The sequence below is a fragment of the Rhinatrema bivittatum genome, chromosome 2 (genome assembly GCF_901001135.1).
Source record: "Rhinatrema bivittatum chromosome 2, aRhiBiv1.1, whole genome shotgun sequence".
In the NCBI taxonomy this organism is placed as follows: Eukaryota; Metazoa; Chordata; class Amphibia; order Gymnophiona; family Rhinatrematidae; genus Rhinatrema; species Rhinatrema bivittatum.
The window spans coordinates 486,758,208-486,780,943 of NC_042616.1; the positions used below are offsets into that span (position 1 = coordinate 486,758,208).

Below are 22,736 nucleotides of genomic sequence, written 5' to 3' on the forward strand. Positions count from 1 at the left end.
TGTGTATGAGTCTCTCACTGGCACATGAGAGAGAGCATGTGAGAGTGAGAGCCTGTGTGTGTGTGATTGAGAGAAAAAAATAGAAAAAAAGGCAATATAAAAGGAATTGGCAAAAAAATAAGAAAGGGAAGGTGGGAAAAAAAAAGCCTGTGACCAACCGATTAGAAAACTAAGATCAGACAGCAGATGTAAAAAAAAAAATAAAAATTACTTTTTAGTGATTGGCACATGTAATCTTTGGGAATGTGCAAGAGTAGCACTTTATGCGGATCTCACAATGTACGAGGCAGCAGAATGCTGCTACTGGCACTGAAGTTCAATCAGCACCTCCCCAATAGCCACGCGGCAGCAATGACAGTGGCAGCAGAGGAATGAGAGAGGCTCTGAGGTGTGAGGGAGCCAGTGAGAGTGAGAGCATGAGTGTGTATGAGAAAATCCAGGGGAGTAAGAGTGTGTGTGTGGGGGTGTGTGTGGATTGGGAGAGAGTATCTTACAGCCTGAGAGTGTGTCAGTGTCTGTGAGAGTGAGAGCTAATGGTTGGGTATAAGAGCATGAATGTGTATGTATGTGACAGTGTATGTGTGAGAGAGAATGGACATTCTGAACCTATGGTGAGTTGAGTCACATTCACATTATAAATGTCATAATTAAATGATAAGTATGCACTAAAATCCAACCCCATCCATAACCCCGCCCCCATATGACCAAAACCCCACCCCTGCCCCACCCCGCCTTGTCATGGAAAAATGGTCTTGCTTGAAGCCGGTCCCTGGTGCAAAAAAGGTTGGGGACCACTGCCCTAAAGCACATAAAATATTTGAAGAATATTGTCAGTTGTACCCCCTCTTCTCTTAGAAGCAGCTGACTGCATTAGCACTCAGAATGAAGTTCTACTGGCTGATCGAGTACATAACTAAGGAATTTTATTTATTACACTAAACTTTAAGGGGTAAATATTCCCCTGCTATGTTACCATTGTCACCTTGTTGAAGTCAATTTTCAGAATGAATGGGGTAAGGAAATTTCACATTACAGTTCTTAATTCCATTCTGCATTTTAATGGAATTTGCACTTTTACTTACACACATAAGATGTAAGAGCCACAAAAGAAAAATCTTCACCAACAGAATACATGGAGATCAATGACTTGCTTCCTAGTGAATCTACCAGCTGCATCCTACTTTAAAAATCACGTATTAGCAATTTTATTCCTCCTCGTCACACGTCTATTTGTGTGTAGGCCTTGTTTATGTTCACCAGACGTCATGCATCCATTCTCTTTAATTGTCAATTTGCTGATCCCTTGTTCCCGGAAGTTCTCCTTTTCTTTGGATTTCTTGGCCTTCTCAGTTTTATCGCTATAGCATATAACAGAAGTTACACCCATTGCTGTTGCCTTGTTACTCTTTTGTTTTCTCTGACACCCTAAAAATTCTAGAATGGGTTTTTGCAACCGTGAACTCTGTTTCAATTTGCCTTTTATATGCTTGTAGCAGTCCTCAGGGCTGGGTGCCTTATGGCTCCTGCTTTCTCTCACTGCTCCTAGCTCTTCTTCCACCTCAGGAAAAGTATCTTCTGTCAAGTGTTTTCTCTTGGTTGCTCGTTTCCCATTTTTACTCTCTGGTATCGTATCCTCCTCTTCCTCACTTCCAAACAAGTCTCTGCTGGAGACATCTAGCGTATTAGTTTCCAACTTAGAAGAAAGGGTGGTTGAAGGTAATGGAGTTTTTTTGCTACTACACATCCTTTTTGCCATGAAATCCTCAAAGTAGTCCACTTTGAGGAGATTGTCGGGTATTAAGGACACAGTGGTTTTTACATAATCAAAATTGACACATTTTGGAGCACAAGGGATACCACTGTCAGGTTCATAGGTTTTGTCCATCCTGATCGGAGACTTGCACACGATGCCACTTGCTTCTTGGATGGTGGAACTCTTAGAATAGTCATCAGAATGGGAAAACAGGGACAGGAATTCATTCTCTCCTGCATCCTGAGGTGATGGTCTCAGAGTCGACTCTTCTGCACAAAACTTTCCAGAAGTTAGCAAGTCATCTGGGGTGCTACTGTCGGGCAGTGGATAATCAACCTTTTTTACATTCCTCACCTGATGTGCTGTTTCTAAGCTTTCATCACTTTGTGGGGAAACCCGGGTTTCTAAGGATAACAGAGAAGCAATATATAAACCAAAATCACACCATATAAACAAAATAAACTGTGACATAGACAAAAGTAGAGATAATAATGCTGTATCCATGTATTGCACAACAAAATATTTTCCTAACTTCTGCCAGCTTGTTTTCTTTGATAGAATTGTTCACTGTTCTTATCTTTCTCTTTTTACTTCCATACCTCTATTATGCCCAATGTCTTCCTTTTTTCACCTCTAACTTATTTCTCCTAATTTTGTGTTCTTTCAATTCCATATATGCTGTCCAAATTAATGCATATGTGTAGATCGCCTTTGTTTTCTTTTCTGCTCTTTCCTTTACTCTCTTCTCCCATCCTTCTTCTCACTTTCCCCCTGTATCTCTCTTTCTTGCATGCTCCCCTCTTTCTCCTTCCTTCTTGACTGTACTCTTAGCAGGAAAGCTGATTAGGCCATGACACTGTGAGAACACAGCAAGTGCTTGGAAGGAACAAGAAGCTGCATAACTGTGCAAAAGCCAGCATCACCATGGAGATTCCAACCCTGTATCATGCAGAAGACAGGGCACCAGTCATCCATGGACTGAAATAAACATTGCATTATTTTATAAAACAATATTACAGAGAAAAACAAAACACCACCTCAGTGGGAGAACATTTGTCAACGTAAAAACAATTCCTTAAATCAATTTACAATGTGGGAAGACAAGAATGCAAAACATTTAAAATTAAGATGATCAAATACTTTTAACACAAAGAGACAAAGAAATAGGCTTTGTCACCCAGTAAAAAGACATATGCTGTTCGTTTAGGATAAATTGTTTAAATTGGAACTGCAAAACTTTACAGACTGTCACCTCTGTCAAACCTACCCTCCATGCCAATCCATTTTCTGATCTGAAATGGCATAACTAAATAACCTTATGCCTAGCTGACTCTGCAATATTTAAACCCAGTGTAAATGAGATGTTTATTCACTGACCTGATGAAGGGAGTATAGCCCTTGAAAGCTAGGCATAGATGTTAGTTCAATAAAAAGGCATGTGTGAGAAAACTACATTTCTGCAACATTAGGGAATGTCTTTAAACAGTGTTCCTAGTGTGAACACTGCAAAAATCAAAATTCTCATATTTCTAAAATCATACCACAACCAAAACTAAACTTCCTGTAAGTTTGACAAAACTGACCAACTGTAGTCTGGATATCCTATATCAGTGCTTTAACTTTCTTGAAAATATTTAATCTTATGCCTCATTGCACTAAAGGATCCTGTAAATGAACAAATTCTTAGAAGCAGTATGCATCAGCAATCTCTTTGCACTTCATTATGCAAATGTATACATTTACACTCACAACCACCACATCCCCAAACTCCCAAAAATTCAAATAGTCCCTCCCCAGCACAATACTGATTAAAAAGCCCCTCTTTGTTTGCACCATATTTAGTAGAAAAACATACCTGCAGAGGACGAAGCAATGCTTTGACATTGGAAAGAGAGGTCGTCCCAGGGGAAAAGATCAGGTTGCGTTTTACTCTCATTCCTCTGCTCTTCATACACAGGTGAGGAGACTGAAGTCTGCGGTGTTACTAAAGCTTCACCTGTCAATGGGAGGAAGGAATTCACTGACCACAAAATAACACACATCACCACTGCCTGTGCTACAGTGTTAATAAGCTGCTCCTCAACATCTGAAGACAGAAGGGGAAAGGAGTTGGAAGGGCAGGGCACTGATTTTTGTGGAGTTACTTTTGTTTTCTTTTTGAACAAGAGCAAGGAGAAATTACTACTTACCTGATAATTTTGTTTTCCTTAGTGTAGACAGATGGACTCAGGACCGGTAGGTTATGCTCCCCTGCCAGTAGATGGAGACGGAACAAGCTGACGTCACAGTATATATACTCCTGCAGTCACATTTATTTATGTATTTGTTTTTATATACCGGTGTTCGATTTACATATCACATCGGTTTACATACAACTTAATGGTGCAGGAAGTCAAGCATTTCCTTTTGTTTAGTATAGGGAATGATTTGGAAACAGTAACGAGATATTATAACAGTAACATGATTAAAAATAATAATAGTAAGAGTAATAAACAAAAACTAGCTTTTGGTATAGGGTGTATCAGTATCAGTAACATGAGTGAAATGATGCATAGATCATGTAGCATAGTAATTTACAGGAGGGTAGTTGAAGGTGGTGTTTTCCCTGACTGCAGGGGTTAGGGCCTGGTTTGGGGTTCGTTCGTGTTTGTAGTTGGGAAGGCTTTGCGGAATAGCCATGTCTTGAGATTTTTCTTGAACGATTGGGTGGATGGATCTGTTCTTAGATCTGTGGGGAGTTTGTTCCATAGGGTGGGACTGGCAATTGATAGTGTTCGTTCCCTTGTTGATATCCATTGGGAGGTTTTCGGGGACGGTGTTTGTAGCAGGCCAGAGTTTGAGGATTGCAGAGTCCATGTGGAACTGTGGAGGTGAAGGGGGGTAGTTAGCCAGTTGGTTTTGCAATTGTGTAGAACTTTGTGGATGATGGTTAGAGTCTTGTACCATATTCTCTGAGGGATGGGTAACCAGTGTAGGTCTTTGAGGATGGGTGTGATGTGGTCTGATCTTCTGCTGTTTGTGAGGGCTCTGGCTGCGGCGTTTTGGAGTAGTTGGATAGGTTTAAGAGTGGAGGCTGGGAGACCTAGAAGAAGGGCATTGCAGTAGTCGAGTTTGGAAAAGAGGAGGGCCTGTAGAACTGTTCGAAAGTCTTGTGGGTATAGCAGTGGCTTGAGTTTTCTTAGGATTTGGAGTTTGTGGAATCCATCTTTCAGCAGGTTGTTAATGTGTTTCTTGAAGTTTAATTGGTTGTCTAGCATCACACCAAGGTTCTTTACTGTGGAGAGTGTTTGGTTTGTGAGTGGGTGTGAGGAGGGGATCGATGAAGCGAGGTGAGGAGGGTTTGTTGGATATGTATATGTATTGTTGGATATGTTTTGGTGTGATTGAGAGTGAGGGACAGTTGTGAGAGTAGGTGTTTTATTGAAGTTAGGTGAGAGTTCCATAGCTTAAGTGTGTGCTCAATGGAGTCAGCATATACATCTGCGGCATATACACAGTGCATCAGTCCTGTTTCGTTTAGGAGCTTGCATAGTGGGGTCATATAGATGTTGAACAATGCCTCTGTAATGTGGGCAGATAAGAACTGATCCTGAGAAGCGCGTATGTCACATGGGAGTCAGGTTGACCGCCAGGGAGAGTGAAAATTAAAAATTAAAAATATAAATAAAGAAAAAATATATAAAAGAGTTGTTTTGAGAATAAAGACGGTAGCCATAGAAAGGTATAATCACATAAGAACATGCCATATTGGGTCAGACCAAGGGTCCATCAAGCCCAGCATCCTGTTTCCAACAGTGCCCAATCCAGGCCATAAGAACCTGGCAAGTACCCAAAAACTAAGTCTACTCCTTGTTACTGTTGCTAGTAATAGCAGTGGCTATTTTCCAAGTCAACTTAATTAATAGCAGGTAATGGACTTCTCCTCCAAGAACTTATCCAATCCTTTTTTAAACACAGCTACATTAACTGCACTAATCACATCCTCTGGCAACAAATTCCAGAGTTTAATAGTGCGTTGAGTGAAACAGAACTTTCTCCGATTAGTTTTAAATGTGCCACATGCTAACTTCATGGAGTGCCCCCTAGTCTATTATCCGAAAGAGTAAATAACTGATTCACATTAACCCGTTCATGATTTTAAACACCTCTATCATATCCCCCATCAACCGTCTCTTCTCCAAGCTGAAAAGTCCTAACCTCTTTAGTCTTTCCTCATAGGGGAGCTGCTCCATTCCCTTTATCATTTTGGTCACCCTTTTCTCTGTACCTTCTCCATTGCAATTATATCTTTTTTGAGATGCAGCGACCAGAATTGTACACAGTAGTCACAGTGTGGTCTCACCATGGAGCGATTCAGAGGCATTATGACATTTTCCGTTTTATTCACCATTCCCTTTCTAATAATTCCCATCACATGGTGATTATTACATGCATATGGCTACCGCACATTACCACACATCATAGAGTTCCCTAGAAGTGGCTAGTAGTTGATAATAATTCAAGGTGGGGAACTGAGGTTTGGTTGTTGGTAGTATTCTCTTCAAAAGCAAATGTGGACAGACTAGCAAAAAACTTGATTAAAAACTGTCAACTATTACTGTACTCAACCAACATGAAACACTGAACTCAAGCAAGGACCATATGTACCCCAATCTAGGGACTGGATGAACATTTACCAGTTATCCCCTGTAACACATAGCCCCACAGGAGGACCATTGACACAATTATGCAGCAGCCAAAGGCGGGAAGCTGAGTCCATCTGTTTACACTAAGGAAAACAAAATTATTAGGTAAATAGTAATTTCTCCTTTCCTAGCATGTAGACAGATGGACTCTGGACCAGTGGGATGTACCAAAGCTACTCCTGAACAGGGTGGGAGGCTGCCCGCGGTCCAGTCAACACTGCACATGCACAGGCTGCGTCCTCCCAGGCCTGCACATCTAGATGATAAAACCTGGAAAAAGTATGTAAGGAGGACCACATCACAGCTCAGCAAATGTTGACTGGAGAAAACAATCTAAACTCCACCCATGACATTGCCTGAGCCCTAGTGGAATGAGTCTTAATCTGAGTAGGCAATGGCTTTTCAGCATCCACATATGCAGCTGAGACTACCTCCTTAATCCAGCAAGCTATAGTAGCCCGCGAGGTTGGTTTGCCCTGCTTCCTTCCACCATGAAGGACAAACCTTTCGGAAAGGTTCTGAAACCTCCAGATACCGCACGACAAGTCTCTTAACATCCAAGGGACGCAGAAGATGATACTCCTCTGTGTCCCTAACCTTATCCAAGGACGGCAAAGAAATGGACCAATTCAAATGAAATTCCGAGACCACCTTAGGCGAGAAGGATGGAACAGTATGCAGCTGTAACATCCCTGGAGTCACCTGAAAGAACGGCTCCCGGCAAGACAAGGCCTGCAGTTCGAAATTTGACGTACAGAACAGAAAGCCACCAGGAACACTGTCTTCAAAGTCAATAACCACAAGGAAAGCCTATGCAGTGGTCAGAAAGTAGGGCCCGCCAAGAATTCCAGCACCAAATTAAGACTCCACAATGGAACAGATAACCTCAAGGGAGGCTGAAGATGTTTCACTCCCTTCAAAAAACGGGCCATATCAGGATGAGATGATAAGGAATCACCATTCACCGAGCCTCTGAAATAGTCAAGAGCTTCAACATGTACCTACAAGGAATTAAAGGCCAATCCTTTATTTAACCCATCCTGCAAAAATTCCAGAAAGAGCAGGATCTTAATTGAAAGAGGAAGAACATCTCGATCCTCACACCAGGCTTCAAACACTCTCCAATCTGCACATAGGCCAATAAAGTGGAAAAATTCCAAGCGTGGAGCAAGGTAGCAATCACCGCAGAAGAATATCCATGTATCAACAAGCGAGACATCTCTAGGGCCGAACTGTAAGACAAAACCAAGTCGGATCTTTGTGTAGGACAGGTCCTGCTGCAACAAATGTGTGTGCGGTGGAAGACGAAGGGGGTCTCCACCAGGAGTGTTTGGAAATGTGCATACCACGGCTGTTTGGGCCAATCTGGTGTCACCAGGCGTACCATCCCACTTTGGACTTCGATCCTGCGAACTATCCTGCCCAACAAGGACCATGGAGGAAAGGCATAAATCAACTGGTTTTCCAGTCAGACCTGTACAAGAGCATCTATGCCCAGGGACTATGGATCTCTCCTGTGACTGAAGAATCAAGGAACCTTTGCATTGTGAAAAGTCACCAGCAGGTCTAAGAACGGAGAGCCCCAGTAATCCACTATCAGCTGAAATGCCACGTCTGATAACTCCCATTCTCCTGGGTTCAGACTCTCCCGGTGAAAAAGTCTGCTCTTAAGTTGTCTTTTCCTGCAATGAGAAGGGTTGAGATCATCTGTAAATGTCCTTCCGCCCATTCTATATGGCCCATTCTATTTCCTGCGACACTTGCTGGCTCTTGGCTCCTGTCAATTGATGTAGACCACCGTTGTTGCGTTGTCAGACATCACTCGGGCTGCTTAACCCTGCAATCTGCAGCTGAACTGCAAGCATGCCAACCAAACAGCCTGGACATCCAGGTGATTGATGTTCCAGAGGGAGTCTTTGGCATTCCAACGCCTGTGAGCCCCCCAACCCTAGAGACTCGCATCTGTCGTAGTTTGAACCAGTTCAGGAGGTCAAGGAAACACCCTTTCTCAGATGAGCCTCCTGTAACCACCACTGGAGGCGAGAGCAGATTTTCATCGGCAAGTGAAGCTGAACCTAATAGTCCTGAGACTACGGGTTCCAACGAGACAGCAGTGAGTGCTGAAGAGGGCGCATATGCTCTCTCACCCACGGCACCACCTCCAGGGTTGCTGCCATCAATTTCTGAATCCAAACTTCTGGCAGGAAAACTTTGTCCTGCCTTATGTTGAACCGAACACCTAGATACTCCAACTGAGATGGCTGAAGACTGCTCTTGGCTAGGTACACCACCCAACTGAGCTCCTGCAACAAGGAGATCACCTTGCAGGTCACCAGGCTCTCTTCCTGAGACTTGGCTCGAATCAGTCAGTCGGCCAAATATGGGAGTACCAGGATCCCATCTCTTGCCAAGGCCGCTGCTACCACCACCATAACCTTGGAAAATGTTCTGGGAGCAGTGGCTAGACCAAAAGGCAGCACCTGAAACTGATAATGGTGCCCCAACATCACAAAATGCTGAAAACATTGGTGCTCCAAATGGATGGGAATATGGAGGTAGGCCTCGGACAGATCCAGGGAAGTCAGAAATTCCCCTGACTGCATGGCAATTATCACTGAGCATAAGGTTTCCATGCGAAAATGAAACACCCTCAAATGACAGTTAACACTTTTGAGATCCAGGATGGAACGCAAGAAGCCATCCTTCTTGGGCACAAGAAAATAAATGGAATATCGTCCCACTTTCTTGAGACATAGGCACTGGAACCATAGCCCTCAGCTGGAGGGAGCCTTAGAAGCATAGATTTCACTGCCTGCTTCTTCTGAGGGGAATAGCAAGGAGACACCATGAACATGTCCCGAGGAATATTGCAAAATTCCATGGGGATAGTCATCCTTTTAGAGATGGCACAGACCAGCGCATCCACTTTGGGAAAATGCAAAGGCTCTCTCACCGCTGGATCCAGGGGGTTAGGCCTTCCAATGTCCGACCCCCTTTGAAATTTACCTCTGGGGCGTCCCATTCAAGATCAATCAATTCTTTAATGGCACCCATAACAGGGAAAAAAAAAAGAGGCTTTACGCAAGGAAACCAAAATGGGATTCTTCTTTGGCTCAGACATTGAACCTGCACCAGGAACACCCAGCATCTTCAAGGTCTGGGAAATCAGGGCCGGAAGTTAATCTCTATGAAAGAACTGCAACATGGTCTGATACGGTTCCAGTCCTGGAGAAATTTCCCCATCTTTCAGGGAATCAGGATTTACCTCATCATCAGTGCCATCTGGGTTCCTGTTGGGAATATACCCTCAGCGAACCGAGGCATGCTCCGGCGCTTAAATATAGGACTGGAAGAGGGAAGTTCCACCAGCTGAGGGTCCAACTTGACAGGATTGAGAGAATTTGAGGACTGTGCCTGAAGAAAGGATTGCAAACCCTAAAAAAACTCCACCCAAGAAAAAGCAACTGGATCCAGGCCAAACCCAGAAGGAACTGGAGTGGGGCCCACTGAACTGCCATCTCCTGTGGAGGAACTAGGCAAGGGAGTTCCAATATCTGGCGAACCTCCAGATAGATCTTAACCAGACCATCAGGCTGGGAGGATCCAGCTTGGCGAAATCAGAGGAAGACAACTCTCCTTAAGCCTCTAAATAGCGCTGACACATGTTAGAGGTCACATCAGGCTAAGATGCCCGAATAAGACAGGCAACACAGACAGAAAGGCACTTAGGTTTCTTGCTCACCAGCGCCATCAATTAACAGCCGACTGAGAATATGCATCCAGCCAGCCCGCGCTAAAAAAAAATGTCAAGAGCACAAAATTTATGCGCACAAAAATTTGGCACCCCAAAAGTAAGCACCGCAAAAAACACACAAACTGTGCGCCAAAAACCTGGGCGCACCACTAATGCTCAAAAATTTCCCAAAAGTGAGCGCACTGCGCACACTGACATCCTATAGAGGGCAGTAAAGCATGCACAGAAGCACGTGAAAACATTGCTGTGGCCTACCATGCAGCGTGCTGGAAAGAAAGCCTAACTGTGGGGCCTAGCAACTGGGGCCGCTCAACCCATCAAGCTGCCCAGTTCCCCTAACCCCCACGTGAGTGGGAACAAATGTCGGAGTGGCGCACTGAGCCTGTAGGAAGTCCTGCAAACCCCTCTACACTGTCTCTGTCTTCACTAAATTTTTTTTTAAACTTACCTGAGCTCAGCCCTTACTGGCTGAGTACAGAGATGGTCTCCAGCTGCGGGGGGAGAGGGCATGTGCTGTCACTGCCGCACTCGGCCTCCCTCACCCACTGTCTTTAATATGTACATTCAGCTGAGTCCACACTGGGAAACCCAGCCAATGGACCAAGGAGCACATCTGATGGACCACGGAAATCACCTTAGGAATTCTCAACTGGGGGAGGGACCATCTTGTATCACTGCAGGAGAGTGGGCTTTTCTTTGTCTGTTTTTTTAAATTCTCCTTCCAAAATCTGAAGCAATCCTCATAGAGAGATGCAAGTTTACCATTTGCTGGAGACGGAGAATACTGGTAGGCTGGTGTCACTGCAGGAGTATATATATACTGTGAAGACAGCTTGCTCTGTCTCCATCTACTGGCAGGGGAGCATAACCCACTGGTCCTGAGTCCATCTGTCTACATGCTAGGAAACTAGAGTATATTATGCCAAATGTATTTAAAAAAATATTTTAAACAGCAGACATATGGAATTAAAAAACTGTACTGTATCAAGTATAAAATAAACAGTTATTAAAATGTATTTCAAGTACAGTGAATAAAACTGTATAAACCAATCAATGCATTTAAAAAAAAACAATAAACGAAAAGCTCCAATGGCCAGGAAACAACCTAAGTTGTTGGGTTACCTGGAGCCTGGTTGGTTTCACAAAAAAGTCTGACATTAACATTAAAGTGAAAAGGGAGAAAAACTGAATTTGGTGGAAGAGAAAAATTGATTCAGTGGCAGTAATCATTTGCATATAATGGATTAAGTCTTCCAGTACCAACCGTGTATATATGCACCATGAATGTTTATGATGGTCAACCCAATAGTGAGTATACTGACATTTTACCATCATTCCTGAATGCAGTGGGTAGAACTCAAGTTGCAAGTGGTGCTAGTACTACTGGTTCACACACTATTTTAGGAGAACTATGGTGTTCAGAAACTTCACTAAACATGGGTTCATCATATTTTGGGGCAGCTGATTTCAGCCAGAAAAAAACAATTTATATGTATTTTACAAATCTGCAGCACAGGACTCAAAAGTTCATGTGATTGCTGATTGGGACTTTTAAGAAAATGTGTATCCCACACTAGCCCAATACCTGCAGTAGCCAAACCTACCCATAAGTACCACTGGTCACAGACCTCACGTCTCACCCTCTCCACACCAAATATGACAGACAACATATCCTGCATGTTTCCTAGAAGCTATAACTCTGATCATTGCACTGCTGTGAAACATGTGATACAAGAAGCTTGAGGCTCTAGTCTGGAAATCTTGTGAGATTACCCAGAAAGTATCAAGTCATAAGGAAGCTCTCACATGTCATATAGGCCATCATGCCTCAGACTTACTGGAAAAATGTGCCTCAGTATAAATGCTATCAGGAATCTTTTTTTTTTTTACATATCTTTATTGTGGCTATGCACAGTTACAACAAAAAAACAATACAGCTGTACAGCAGTCGGGCTATTAACCATTTATTTATTTATTTACAACAAAAACTGCCACAGGAGTAACAATATTGAAACAGACCAGCATTCACACTACCCATTCAATCTTCCAATCCGCTACACTCACACTCCCAGTGGACTTTCCTACTATTAAGATTTATAAGCATCTAAAAACTTTTCCCACATTGTGTTATATTCAGTATTCAACGGTTTGTGAACCAATTTAGCATCTATGACTTCGATGACCCTCCACTCCCTCATTTGGTTAACCCACATCTGTACAGCAGGAGGTTTTATATTCTTCCAATATTGTTAAAGTTACCAATCTCGCTAACAATGTAATTTGCATAAATTTAGCAATACCCCCAGGTAAGTGATCGACCCAAGAAGAATCTCCCCAAATTAATACTTTTCCAACTAAAGGTTGCTGCAATACCGATATTTTTTGTAGCGCATCCAATATGCCCCCCCCCCGAAAGTAAATAGCGCATTGCAAAGAAGAAAGCTATTGGGTCAGAGGGTCTTTAGTGAGTTTACATCTGCCACAGAGATCAGAGGGCAATAGTCCCATCAAATGTAGTCTCGCCACTGTATAATAACTCCTATGAATAATATGAAACTGCATCTCTTGGAGTTTAGTGTTAACTGTTACCCTTCTCATTTTTATAAGAATTTTACTTAACTGACTTTTGTTAACCATAGTGCCAAATTCAACAGGACACTGATTCACTAGTTTGAACAAAACATTAGGGGACAATTTTTCAGGCTGAAGTTGATACCAATGTGAGATTTTGTTGCGACATTTGCCACTTCTCTGTAATAAGTAAGATATAGAATTAACATCCATAATAGATGGAGAAATGCGCAATAGTGTAGACACATAATGAAGGCCTGGCTTGCAAATATGCAAAGAAATCTGAGGCTGGCAGATCAAACATGTCTGTTAACTGTTCAAATAAGAAAATATAGTTGTTAGCTAAAGAAAACAAATCAGAAACAAACATTAAACGCTCCCCCCCCCCCCCCCACCCGTAGCTGAAACCCATTATAGTGCATGCCAGGATCAAAGTCAAGATTACCAACTAGTGATAAAAAGCCTGATGCCTTGTAATCAGAGCCCCACCAGGAACATATATATATTTCCAAGCTTGGTGGATGACCTGAAGTAATGGATAGGACTTTATTCTTATTAGATGGAGGCACTGCCAACATTTCTGATTTTGAGTAATTAATGGTCAACCCTGCAAACTCACCAAAGTTTTGGAAAATTTACATAAGAGGTAAAGATGTTACAGGTTCAGAGACAAAAAGAAGAATGTCTGCAAATAAACATATCTTCTGTTCGTGCTGCCCAAATATCAACCCATGAAAGTCAGAACATTTACAAAGTTTTAGGGTCAAAGGTGAGCAAGGATAGCCTTGGCGTGTCCCTCCCTTGAGATCAAAAGCATTCGAAATCCACTCAATAGTTATCCTAGCTGTTGGATTAGCATACAATAGGTGCGGCCACCTCAAAAAGTCTCCTTTAAAACCAAATCTCTCCAAAACTCAAAATAAGTATTGCCATTGCACTTTATCAAAGGCTTTTTCAGCATCTAGACTTATAATCAATTTATTCTTGTCAGTAGATACATTAACTTGCGAACACTGTTAACACCGTGCCTCCCTTTTACAAAATCCACTTGGTCTGGGTAAACTAAAACAGGAACCACTAGACACTCTGTTCGCTAAGAAGTTTAAGATCCACATTTAATAAAGAAATAGGATGATAACTCTCCAGCTTAGATGAGTCTATCCCCTTTTTTGGACACACTGTAATTAAAGCTTGATTGGCCTCCCCCCCAAAAAATACAGTATGCACTGTATTCAAGCACAAGAATTATAAAACCAGAACCCCAATCAACCGAGCAGGGGAATGATAAGCCTCCAACTGGAGCCCATCAGCCTAGAGAGGACATTAAAAAACTCTAAACACAAGGCAATTTCTGATTATGTACACAGAGCCTAAAGCAGTCTTTTAAAACAGTGCAGGGCTCTGGACTGATCTGTGAGACTCTAGGAATGAAACTTAGCAGGTAAGAACCAATTTTCCTTTCTTTATTGTCCCCCAGATCAGTCCAGATGCATGGGATGTACCCAAGTTCCCCTATAAAGGGCAGGAACCCAACAGAACACTCTTGCCAAAACGAGCTGGGTCCAGAGTTGAACATCCAGATTTTAATGCCTCACAAAAGTGTGTAGCAAAGACCAAGTTGCCGCCCAACAGATCTCCTGTGGGGAAACCAATTGACATTCAGTCCAGGACACTGCTTGGGCTCTGGTGGAATGAGCCTTCAGTCCCCCTGGGGCTGGACGTCCTTTACAAATATAAATGGATATAATGGCCTTCTTTAGCTACCTCCTTGGACCTGATAGGAATCGCTCCAGAGGAAGGCATCGATGGCCGCTGGGGAACCGGAGGTCCCTCGGGCACTGGCTGTGTTGGTAGGGCGCCTAAGAGGATATCCAGATGCTCAAGCAGAGGTGCTAGGATAGATGGCGGGGACTCTGGCCCCAGTATAGGGGCTGGTGGTGTGGGCGGCATGACGCTCCATAGAGCTCTGAGCACCACAGTCTGCACCCTGTGGTCCAACTCCTCCTGAAAGTCCAGGAAGGACAGGACTGAGAGAGGGGGACAAGGCATCACCGGCTTTTCCTCAGATCTCCGAGATAGCACAGTGCCTGGCACTAATATCGGTGGGGAACACCTAGGATTCCTGGGGATGTCGGAGGATGTGCCCTCCGATGGCCAGCGTTGCTTCAGTGGTAGTGCAGCCGCCAGTGGAACCAGAGCTGTACACCAATAGCGACTGGTGGCGATGCTTGCGGGATCTCCCACGGTGCTTGGCTTGGTCTTTCCCCGGCGTCGAGGAGATAGAGGATCCCAACGTCCAGGACACCAGTGAGAGCATGGAGGATTGGGTAACCGTCCCCGTGATCCTTCGAAGAGGTAGAGAGAGGAGTAGCGAGAGGGAGCGTACTGAGGGGTTCCCCTCGATGTCAATAACTCTGATGCAGGTGTGGTTGAAGCGGACTCTGTGGAGCCAAAACATTTCTCCATTTTATCAAGGTGCGCACGACACCCTTTGGGGGTCATCTGGTCACCCAGCTGACACCAATTGATGTCATGTGAGGTTCCCAGGCAGAGGATACAAACCTCATGTGGATCCCTGATGGACATGGTCCATGGACACTGGGGGCACCGAAGAAAGCCAGACGACACCATAAAAGTTACCCAACGTGCGGTCGATGACCGGCGGTCACCGAGAAACGAAGTGCCGGGAATTAACTGCAAAGAAGCGAAAAACAGCGATTTGAACCTACCATGCCAAAGAGGCACCGACTGCGAAGGGGGCCCGATGATGGAACCGGGAAAAAACACTTTTCAGCAAAAACAAGAAAAGGTGGAGCTCCACGAACTGTGAGGCAACTGCACTGTGGAAAAGAAGAGACTGAAGAGGGACCTTGTGTGGACACGCGGATAATGGCATGCTGGGCATGCTAGTGTGCAGGTCAAAGCTTCTAGAAACTTTGACAGAAGTTTTCTGTGCCGGGCTCCATCTAATGATGTCACCCACATGTGAGGACTAGCATCCTGCTTGTCCTATGAGAAAAAAGGATACTATCCTGAAGCAACTTCTGACACTAGGAAGAATTGGAGCTTCCACAAGAGGGAGGAAGAGGCAGAGTATGAGGGAACTAGCACCACTAGTTATCAAACCCTCCTGAAAATTCAGGTAAAGCCAAAGATGGGCCACCGACCCCCTTTTCACCCTAACTCTACCAGGGGAATGGTCCCAAAGCAGTACCTAACAACCCTGGGAGTAAAACTTCATCTCCAAAATCCTACTGCAGGTTTAGCACCTCTACCATCTGCTGGAGACAAAATACTGAGGGACTGCAGGTGGCACACTGGCTTGAGCATCACAAGTTCAGTAAAGCTTTTCTTCTCTGTCTCCATCTGCTAGCAGGGGAGAAAAACCGATGTGTCTGGACTGATCTCGGAGACAATAAAGAACCTGAGAGTAGCAGGATGGGGTGGGCAGAATTCAATCAGCAATTCTTGATACATACAATACTGCCACAAATTGTACGCACCAGTGTATTTTTATGCTCCTAGGCGCCATCACCAAGGTAATGTGAAGGAACTAAAGACACACCTTGTTAGAGGCAACTAGGTGCACGCTCTTTTCAGAAAACGCTGTGTAATGTCCTGCTTCCTTTCTCTCCTTTATTCTTCCTATTTTCTATAATCCATCTTCACCTGTTCTCGTCTCTTCCCCCTTCTCCTCTGTAGCTTCTTTTCCCTACATTAAGTCAGTTTGCACTTCTCTTCCTACCTTCTCTTCCTGGACCAAACCCTAGCTTTTCCTTCTTACAGCAGTGCAACACACTCATTCTCCACTTTGCCCTCTCTCTAATTCCCTCCCATTTTCTCCCCTCCTTCTTGCTCTCCCCACTCATGTACTCCCAACTACTTAGTGCAGTACCACTCAGCTTTCTGTTAATAACCAATATGTAATACTAGCAAAAAGGACCCAGCATTGTGAATACCAATGTGAATAATATACCGAGTCCACCAAGCTGAATGATTGATTTATCTCAATAATCAATAAGTGGCAGAAAATGACAGGAGCAGCACCTTAAAATGATTTCTGCCTCCAGACCCCCTGCAGCCTGCTCAACGTGCAGTGTTAGTGCTGACGTTATTTACCATCCTGGACTCTTGGATTGCCAGTGGTAAACTGGCAATTTCACATCTTGGGGTAAGGATTTTTATTTTTATACATTGCCACTTAGAAGAATTTATATTTTAATCCTTTAAATGAAGAGGAATAGTCCAGTGATTAGAGCACTGACTAAATAAGCGATGGTGAACTCCAGTCCTCGAGTGCCACAGACAGGCCAGGTTTTCAGGATATCCACATAAATATGCTTGAGATAGATTTGCACACAATGGAGGCAGTGCATGCAAATCTTGCTCATACATATTCATTGTAGATATCCTGAAAGCCTGGCCTGTTTGTGGCACTCGAAGACTGGAGTTCGCATCACTGGACTAGATTCAGAAGTCCTTGGACATGAGTTCAAGATTTACATCTATCAATGATCTTCTGTCTGAACCTTTGGAAAGTCATTTAATCTTTCTGTGCTTCTGGGATCCAAATCTGGCTTGCTCATTCAATAAATATGTGTTCTCTTACATTAAAACCTATACTCAGACTAAAATTCTTATAGACTGGTACTCACAAGGTGATTCTTTTGTTGTTGACATGTCTTCCACATGTGATTCAGCAGATCTTTCATGGTCGCTCATCACAATAAAGTCATCTTTCCATTCTGAAATAGAAATGGCTTTTTAATTTAACTTTCCTTTATGAAATACCTGTCACTGGAGTATCTGGGCATCACAAGATTTTAAATGTTCAGGGACCAATTAATCAAAAGCTTTCCAATGGCATAAAACCCTGACATTGGTGTTAGTGTCAGCCCTTGAAGTGTTTTACTATCCTTGTTTGTGCAGGTTTTGCTAGGTTAGTACTGATGCAAATGGGAGATGTAGTTCTAATGTGTTGGGGGCATTCTTCTCTCACTCTCCAAATATAGATGTGTAAAAATTATTAATATATAATACTTTGAGACTAGTCAATTGATGCAATACTGTTGAAGCACAAAATAGCCCAGCATATTTAACATGATACAAGCTATTCTTGTAAATATGGTTTGAGGCTGGCTGTTTCCATCTGGAGAGAACTCCCCCCCCCCAACTTCAGGATTTGTGCCACAGCAGAGAATAGTTTCAAGCTAGTGCCCAGGAAGCAAGAGCAGCTCATCCTTTTACTAGTGATTTTAATTTTATATGACAGTGATGATACTTTATATATATCAGGTACTACTGCCATTCTACCTGATGTCCTTGACCTTGCACATCTCTGTGCCATCATGGAGTTTTGATCAGACTTCTCATGAAGCGGGCATAATGCCAGTTCAAGAGTTGATAAAATCAACCCCACTTGTAGCACAAAACAAAGGATCTAGGATGTGGATTAATCAAAAATTTTAAAAAATCCCATCCCACTTTTAAATGCTATATCCTGAATATAATACCAACCCCCTCAACTTTCAAAATAATTAAAACCTAAGATGCCCCATGGTTAAAAACAAAGCAACTACACTATTGCTTTTTCATGCTCTTCTTTGTGTTCACTAACACAGAAGACTGCAGAGGTACTGTATATCCACGAGTAGTCAGGTATCTCAGCCATGCCTAAGACTTTGAGCACTGGGCAAATTTATATTACACACATTTTGCTATATAAAATATTTGTCTGGAGATTGGCTACCATACAGCTTATACTCCATCCATGTAATACAGCTGCAATCATACCACTTTCAAAAAATCCATAGGCTGCCACACAGAAAACGCAGCAATAAACAGTTCATGAAATGGACTGAAAGGAGTTCCATATTGCTATTACAAAAATGGACTGATGTGTGTAGAAAGGCTTTTACATCCATTTACAACAGCATTCCAGTAGTTACAGTTTTAAAATCCAGAGTTTCATGTTAAAACGAATAAAAGGGGAAGACTGATACTGTGATGCATAAATGACCTACAGTGCCACAACACCCAGCCAATTCCTACTACTTTTATTGAAAGAAAATGCAAGGGATAACTATACAGGTAGCTATAACAACACTGTGATAATCAGAGTTCTAGTAGCTGTATTGGTCCTAGAGAAAAAAGAAAATTGGTTCTTACCTGCTAATTTTTTGTTCCAAGAGCCTAAGCTCCCTTGCTTGAGGCATGGAGGAAAGATCCAGAAAGGCTGAAAAGTTCCACAGTTTGACTAAGTTGGAACACCAAAACAACCTTTAGCAGAAAAGAAGGCACCATGCATAATGATACCCCTGACTTTGAAATCTGCAGAAACGGATCTCGACATGACAAAGCCTGAAGCTCCGAGATTCTCCTGGCTAAACAAATAGCCACAAGAAAAACCACCTTAAGAGTTAAGTCCTTTATGGTTTCCCTCCTCAGTGGTTCAAATGAAGCCTCATACATTCCTCTAAGCACCAGATTAAGATTCCAAGAAGGACAGATCTTTCTCACTAGAAGATACATTTTTCTCTCTCCGAAGAAAACATATCACATCTGGAAGCATGGATAGATGATATCCCTGCACCTTAACCTGAGACAGCCCCAGGCCGCTACTTGATATCTCAAGAGTTATAAGCCAGACCCTTGTCCAAATCCTCCTGTAGAAAAGTCAAAATATGCAATACTGCACTCTGTTAATGGAACGGCCAAGATGTGAAGACCCTCCAAACCCTCATGTACACTAAGGATGTGGAAGGTCGCCTGGCTTGTATTAAGGTGGCAATAACTTCTTCGGAATATCCCCTCTGTCTCAGCCATTTCCTCTCAAAAGCCAGGCCACGAGACAGAAGTGAGCCGCCTGATCCAAAAACATTGGGCCCTGGAATAGAAGATTCAACAGATGGCTGAACCTCGGCGGTCCATCTATGACCATGTTGATCAGATTTGTGAACCATGGTTGATGTGGTCACTCCCGAGCCACTAGTGGCCATGGAGGAAAGACAAAGAAGAATGCCTCGAGGCCATGGCAGAACTAGAGCATTGATTCCTTCTGCCCTGTGTTTTTTCCAGCAGTTGTAAAAATGAGAAGTCTTGGCATTCTGTCTGGTTGCTATTAAGTCCATATGGGGATATCCCCATTTCTTGTGACATCACCGTCTCAGACAGCTCCCACTGCCCGGGTCCAGTGTTCTCAAACTGAGAAAATCTGCCTGAACACTGTCCACCCTGATAACGTGAGATGCTGTTAGCCACTCTAATTTCTGCCCAGACAATCAACACCTGAGCCTCTTGAGCCACAGCCTGATTCTTGGTTCCTCCCTGCCAGTTGATGTAGGCCACCATCGTTGCATTATCTGAAAGAACCCACACCAGACAATCACGCAACCATGGCAAAAAGGCAAGCAAAGCGTAAAACACCGTTCTCATCTCTAACACTGATAGACCATGAAGCCTCTTTCTTAGACCACTGGCCCTGCGTAGACTGAGCCTGACACACTGCACCCCAGCTCAAACGTCTGGCATCCGTGGTGAGTATCACCCAATCCAGAACTTCCAATTCCACACCATGCTCCAGACTGGCATGAATAAGCCACCATGAAAGACATCTCTGCCTTCCACCTTGAGCCAAAGAGGAAGATGAAATTCCTCTGATAACGTATTCCACTGGGAGAGAAAAGTCCTCTGAAGAGACCGAATATGTGTGAACACCCAAGGCACTAGCTCCAATGTCAAAGCCATAGAGACCAGGACTTGCAAATAGTCCCAGACCTTGGGCATCGAAAGCCCTAACAGGTGTCAAATCTGACCCTGCAACTTCAGCATCTTCTCTTCTGTGAAAAACACTCTTCCCCTCCAGTGTGTCGAACTGAACTTCCAGATACTCCAGGGTCTGAGAGGGATCGAGATGGTTCTTGTCAGATTCACCACCCAGCCCAGAGACTTCAACTGCATCAGTGCCTTCTGTACTGATTGCCAACAAAGGTCCTCTGATTTTGCCCGAATGAACCAGTCATCCAGATACGGATGCACTGACACACCATCCCATTGCAAGGCCGCTGCCGCCGCCACCACTACCACTACCTTGGTGAACGTACACAGACCCATTGCCAATCCGAAAGGAAGGGCCCAAAACTGAAAATGTTCCCCTAGGATCATGAATCTCAGAAACCACTGGTGCTCTGTTCTGATGACTATGTTCAGATATGCCTTTGTCAAGTTCAGAGACACCAAAAACTCCTTCTTGCATACCGCTGCTATGGCTGACCTCGGGTCTCCACATGGAAACGAGGAACTTTGAGGGTCGCATTCACCTTTTAATCCAAAATTGGGAGAAACGTTACCTCCTTTTGCGGTAACACAAAGTAAATGGAATACCTTCCTATTCTTTGCTCTTCTCGAGGAACTGACACTATAGCTCCCAGACTCCGCAAGCAGCCCACTGTCTCTTGAACAGCTACCTGCTTGGTGTGCAGAGTGCAAGGGGAAAACGATGTAAGCATCTTGTAACATCCGAGCAAATTCTAAAGCATAGCCATCTTTTATCACACTGAGGACTCACTGGTCTGTGGTAATTTTGGCCCACTCCTTGTAAAAAAGCACTCAGCGCCCCCAACGGCCAGAACCAAAGAGTGGTTTGTCCTGGACCAGGGTTGTCTCGGGATGGCTTTCAACCACCCCCAAAGGACTGTCCCTAGGACTGAGTTCTGGCTGCAGTCTGCCTCTGAGGCCCCAAAGAACTTATTCTGGTGAAATTTCTTATTGTCTCGAAACTGTGAATGAGCAGGAAAAAATCTTCTGCCCTTTATCTTGTCCTCTCCTAGATGCTTTGTCATCTGTTCCAAGTCCTCCTCAAACAAGAGCCTGCCTTTAAAAAAAAAAAAGGGCTCTCAGTTGAGACTTGGATCAAACATCTGCCAACCAGTTTCCTAACTACAGTAATCTTCTGGCCAACACTGCAGACATCATAACCCTGGAGGATGTCCTGATCAGGTCATTCAAGGCATTTGCCCCATATGCCACAGCCACTTCTAATCACTCAGCCTGTTTTGATGCCTGCAACTGCTGGAACCAACCCAGACATGCCCTCTGCATAAAACTGCTACAAATCGCAGTCCTTATACCTAGGGCCGAGACCTAAAAGATCCTCTTGAGGTGAACTTCTAATTTGCAATCTTGTACATCTCTTAAAATGGCAGACCCCCATTACTGGAATGGTGGTTTTCCTGGTTACCGCTGACACCGAAGCGTCGACCTAGGGAAGAGCCAAAAGCTCTAACATCTCTGGGAACAGATAAAGCTTTGCCATAGCTCTGCTAACACTTAAGCTGGACTCAGGAGTGTGTCACTTATGAACTACCAACTTCTTCACGGACTTATGAAAGGGAAAGGCTTTCACTGGACCCTGTAATCCGTCAAATATGGCAGCCGCCCCCTCCAGGTCAGATTCCTCTTGCTAAACCTTAATTCCCAGCTCCTGAAGTAGATGCGGAATCAAGGGCAAGAGCTCCCTCTCTGCGAAAAAGCACACCATCTTGGGGTCATCCTCTTCGTCCACTGCAACTTCTTCTGGTTCCCCGCCCGGGTTTGTCTCATCAGACACAGGTTTGCTCCCGGAGAATCCCCCGAGTCCTCAGCATCCTCCTCGGGACCACCTCCATGAAACGAAAGACCCAAAAAACGTTGAACACCTGATCGTTTTCTTTTCGCCTGCACGGGTCTCTTGGTAGAGGATCAACAGCGGAAGGAGACCGGCACTGAGGATGCATATCTCCTGCTCTCTTCCTTGCTATATATGCCTTATGCATGAGCAAAACAAAATCCACAGAAAATGCCTATGAGTAATCAGAATCTAGATCTGGGGGAAATCCCCAGAATCAGAGCCTCCGTGCTTTTGCTCAGGACCAGGTATAGCCAGAAACAACTGAGATGGGGCTTCCCCGCCAACTCAGAAGGCCCTGCTAAAGAA

General features: G+C 43.9%; 1 protein-coding gene across 1 annotated transcript in view; it reads right to left on the reverse strand.

The window, feature by feature from the left end:
* Positions 1-873: 873 nt before the first annotated feature.
* LOC115085032 overlaps positions 874-22,736 on the reverse strand; it is a 113,556-nt gene continuing 91,693 nt past the window's right edge. Inside the window, exons 9-11 of the mRNA XM_029590550.1 lie at positions 17,419-17,508; positions 3,609-3,749; positions 874-2,157 (exon numbers count right to left, since the gene is read on the reverse strand). Coding sequence (XP_029446410.1) covers positions 1,190-2,157; positions 3,609-3,749; positions 17,419-17,508 — 1,199 coding nt within the window. The 3' untranslated portion in view covers positions 874-1,189. The remainder of the gene's footprint in view (positions 2,158-3,608; positions 3,750-17,418; positions 17,509-22,736) is intronic.